The sequence below is a fragment of the Cornus florida genome, unplaced genomic scaffold (genome assembly GCF_030987335.1).
Source record: "Cornus florida cultivar Cherokee Brave unplaced genomic scaffold, ASM3098733v1 CherokeeBrave_3.0.0_Hap2_Chr07, whole genome shotgun sequence".
NCBI lineage: Eukaryota > Viridiplantae > Streptophyta > Magnoliopsida > Cornales > Cornaceae > Cornus > Cornus florida.
Window position 1 is genome coordinate 10,686,517 of NW_026775577.1, and position 4,480 is coordinate 10,690,996.

At 37.2% G+C, this 4,480-nt stretch overlaps 1 protein-coding gene across 1 annotated transcript; it reads right to left on the bottom strand.

The window, feature by feature from the left end:
• Positions 1–1,428: 1,428 nt before the first annotated feature.
• On the bottom strand, positions 1,429–4,020 carry LOC132267458 (uncharacterized). The gene is made up of 3 exons (XM_059768618.1): positions 3,922–4,020; positions 3,474–3,670; positions 1,429–2,187 (listed from the first exon to the last, which is right to left on the bottom strand). Exons 1-3 carry the CDS (start codon positions 3,993–3,995, stop codon positions 1,745–1,747), a joined length of 714 nt encoding a protein of 237 aa, XP_059624601.1. The 5' UTR covers positions 3,996–4,020; the 3' UTR covers positions 1,429–1,744.
• Positions 4,021–4,480: the final 460 nt, after the last annotated feature.

Here is a 4,480-nt window from a genome sequence, read left to right on the forward strand (position 1 = left end):
ATTTTCTCAATCTCTCTTCATACCCATCTCTCACAACTCACTACCCTGCTATAGCCTCTGACACTGAAATTGATAAGCCAACACTGTCAAACAGTGTGATAGTGCATTGGCGGTCCATGGAGTCGCCGGAAATGTGTCCGAGGAGGAGAGAGAGTTTCGGAAGCAGCCGGATGAAGACGGGCACCGGCCATGCTTGGATTTTGGGATTGAGTACAGAATAAAATCAGCAAAGATTTCTAATTAGAAGAAGAGGTTCTTGGTGGGTTTTTTTTTTTTTTTTTTGGGTACTAAATCAATAGAGGATTCAGATAGTTGATGCAGTCCTTATCATGAGAATTCGGATTGAGATAGTTGATGCAGTCCTTATCATGAGAATTCTTGAAGTTCCATTGGTTGTGTCAGTTTTGCAGGTTAATTGCGTTTGGGGAGGACAAGCAAAATGTACCCCAATTGAATTTTCAGAATTGCATTCTATGTTAGTATTCTATGTTAAATTTGATCATGGCTACAGGCAAATTGTTAGAGAATCTTCATCTTAGAGCTTTCTTATTTTTTTTTTATTCTTTTGTATCTTCAGAAAAGATGAAATCAGAGATTAAGAAATTTCAAACTTTCTATTACATATGCGGTGCAACTATTATTTTGGTGTTTCTGCTTGAATTGTACAAAGCGAAATTCTCATATACGGTTCTCGGAGGGAGAATCCCACCTATCTCAATAAAGTCTATGATTGGTTCAAAGAGCACCTTGAGATTCAGGCGATGGTAGATGATATAACTAATAAATACGTTCCTCCCCATGTCAATAAAATTATATAGGAGGAATTATGCTTGTTTTTTAGTACGAGTAGCTACGGGGTTTGCTATGACTTTTTACTATTGTCGGATCGTTACTGCAGGATATTATGCCAGCCCTGTGCAATTTAGCTTCCCTTTTCCCCCGCGCGCGTGTTATAAATGAGGTGGGGACCCTTTCCCGCCCCAGCCCCGTGCGTGCGGGGTTTTATCCTTTACTGCATGCATCCCAACCCTAACCCATTCCATTGGTAATGGAACAGGACCAACAGGAATGGGGCAAATTATAATCCCTATGCGCCAGATATAGAAGCAAACCCAGCAACTTTGTTAAATGTAGTTTAAGAAAGTGGTTCTCTCTCCCCCCCTTCCTCTCTGGGGGAATGTGCGACATCAACGCCTAGCAACCAACGATCCAAAAATTTACTAAATGGTGCAGGAGAGCCTAAATTTGATTAAGCTCATCAGATTGCCATCATGCTTCATGACCCCAGTTCAACTAACCAATCTAAATAACCGCAGCACTGATCCTTCCTTAACGCAACAGAGTAATAATAAGAGGGTAAGATTTTACCCAAGTCGTGCAACGTGCAAAGGTAGAGTGCTCTTAAAGGAACATTACATGGCATGGCACTTTTTAGGTTATAATTGATTTTATATAGAAGTTACCCCACCGGGTATTGGAAGGGGAAAAGAGCTGAGTTGCCCAAAAAAAGACACTTACATAAGCATACACAAAACTCAAATTGCAGGATTCCTCCAAGAATGTACCGTGTAACCAAATTCAGCATTCGATATCCTCCGGCGCTTGAGGAGGTGGATTTCCAGGGTTTTGCAGCTTCCTGCATTTTGCATCCTCTCCTGAAGGAGTAATAACTAATAACCACACTTTGTTTTTTGCAGTCAATTTTGAGGAATTCAATCTGAGGTGACCAATGTGACTTCGTCTCTTAGATAGAATTGACGGAATCACCATCACTGCTTTCACTGTCACTACGACTGCTCCCACTGCCACTGCCACTCCCACTACCACTACTCTCACTCCCGATGCTGCTCGAGCTTGAAGTTCGCCCATGTCTTCCCTCTGCATTTACCTGTGCTCTAAGGGCTTCTGCTGCATTATGGCCCTTATCCACTTCATCGTCACTGACATCTACATCCGCAATCTCATCATCCGTATCATTTTGATGTGGCAAGTTTATATCAATACCAGTTTGTATCTCTTTGTCAGCAGCATTCCCTCTATCAGCTGCTCCACTGCCATCATCGTCGTCGTCATTAAGTATATCTAACTGTTCCTCCAGATCGTCATTCTTAAGGTCTGGTGATGTGGTTGATGGATTTGGATGAGCAGATGGATAATCAATAACCTTCTCATTCTTTGGTTTCGGATCTGGTGCATAGAGATAAAAGTGAAAATTTTTGACCAAGTAACACGAAGTTGCACACCAAAGTTTTTTTTTTTTTTTGGGAGGGGGGGTAAAAACTAGAATAAATATCTCACCATGAATAACATATCTTGGCACGTTGTGAATGGAAAATAATTGCAGTGGAAAAGAAAATGAGTGATAAGAAAAAAATGCAATCAATAAAAATAAAATCATTCCATCCTGTTTTGCAAAATATTTCAGATGATTCCATTTTATTTTTCATCACAAATAAAAATAGTCAACAACCATTCCTTGTCACGACTCCATATGGAGGATGAATTTCAAGTGCAAATGATGTATAGACAACAATGTTGATTAATTCATGATCAAGGGTCATCCAAACTCTATTATAAAAAAGTAATACTAAAAAAAATAGAGGTCATCCAAACACAATCTTTAAAACTGGATTTGCCTTTTAGCATGTAGAGGATCAATTTAATAATTCTTCATGATGAGTTCATTTTTGTGATAGATTTTACCTTCAAAGACATGTATCAAAACATATCCAAAACAAATCCTTCCATTATAAAACCGAAACAGTGAATTCAGAGATGTGGTACATTTTATTGCAGTTAAAAAAAGATTGCTGGCCTAGTTCACTTACTAACTGTGCTTCATAATATAGAATTTCTAGAGAGATAATAAACAATAGGAATTTTACCAATTGGTCCAGGACCCAGCAACCGAACATCAAATGGCTTACATTTTGTCAAAACATGCTCACTTCCATTTGGCTTTCTCATTTTTCATTTTACATTAAACTATAAGCACAAACACGCTTTAGAACAAAGAAGATGAAAAGTGGTTGACATGCCACAGTAAATTGCAGGACACCACAAAGATTGAGTCCAGAGGAACTCACGCGCAGTTGGCCTGTAGAACTGTAAAATGTGGGGTGGAAATGGGGAATTTTTTTTTAATCAGGAATGCGAAAAGAGTAGCAAGCCAATAATTATTCTTTTTTGTTTACTAAGGCAATAATTAATTTATTTTGGTAGGGCCACTATAACTTTGTTTTTTGTATTTAATCATATGTGCTTCTTGAATGTCAAATTATGAGCCGAGAGTAAAAATTTCTAGAGTAACTCCAGCTTTAATGAACAACAAGAATAAACAAAAAGGTACGTGACCCCCTATACATCGCAATATTGGTCACTTAAAAGCACGTGACCCTCTCGAGCATGAGTAAAAGCATTAAAGATGTGTAATCATAAAGAATATTATCGAATAGAAAGGCCATAAAACTTACAAATTTTGACGTACTTGATTGGCCATGCAATTGTAGCTGCTTCAACATATGACTCTTTCAAATCAAAGCAACGAATTTCAAGCATATACAAGGGCACATTGACATCAATGACTTCATTGATCCATACTTTCCAACATTCAGAACCAAGTGGAGCAGAACCTATGAGAGACTTTGGATCCGTTGAATCAATCTCACCCCTGGCAAAAACTAATTTTGTCCCATCAAAATGCAATAACTCCTGCATTGGACACCTAATTATGTTGAAATGACCAAGGTGGTAAACTACTAATAGGCCAACAGAAAGATTTGCATTTTGATTGACCCCAAAAATACTAATTCTGCGTGAAATAATTTTGGGGTTGGATTGACCATTAAATTGCATAACTATCAATTTAGTGTCTTCAGCATAAGAAATAATCTGGTCAAAAAATAAAATGATAAAGCTTACCAAAAAATATTTCCACGGGCTTCCAGAGAGTTTAAAAGTATACCATCATCATAGCTGCAAAAGGCATATACCATGATCAGAAAGACCAATCTGAGAGAAAATAATAATAATAATAATAATATGCAAACTACCAATAATGATATTGTATCAACTATACAACAACACTGATGAGATATTCAAAAGTGTTTAAATTATTCTTTATGCAATGTTACACGAGACTAGTTGATGACCAGATTATTCCTTATGCTGAACAAGTGGGAATTTTTTTTGGTGAGCTTTATCATTTTACTTTATGACCAGATTATTCCTTATGCTGAAGACACTAATTTTTGCATCAGAAGGAACTTGAACAAAGGTCAGAAAGAGTTAAATCGGTGGATTTCCACCCAATAGAGCCATGGTGATTATAATTTTTTTTTTTATCAGCCTTGTTGTACCTTCCAAATTGCTAGTTAGTTGCTCAATAAAAAATAAAAAAAAATAGTTAGTTGCTCAATAAAAATTCCCGTTCAAACTATGCATTGGAAATAAGGTACAATCAAGAAGAATATTTGTATAT

Bases quoted from the DNA above. Each gene is read 5' to 3' on its own strand.
- LOC132267458 (XM_059768618.1), bottom strand. From the start codon at position 3,995: ATGGTATATGCCTTTTGCAGCTATGATGATGGTATACTTTTAAACTCT. The intron at 3,671-3,921 runs GTAAGCTTTATC...AGTTTTTGCCAG, and splicing joins GCCCGTGGAAATATTTTTTG to GGGTGAGATTGATTCAACGG. The intron at 2,188-3,473 runs GTAAGTTTTATG...TCTATGCACCAG, and splicing joins AATCAAGTACGTCAAAATTT to ATCCGAAACCAAAGAATGAG.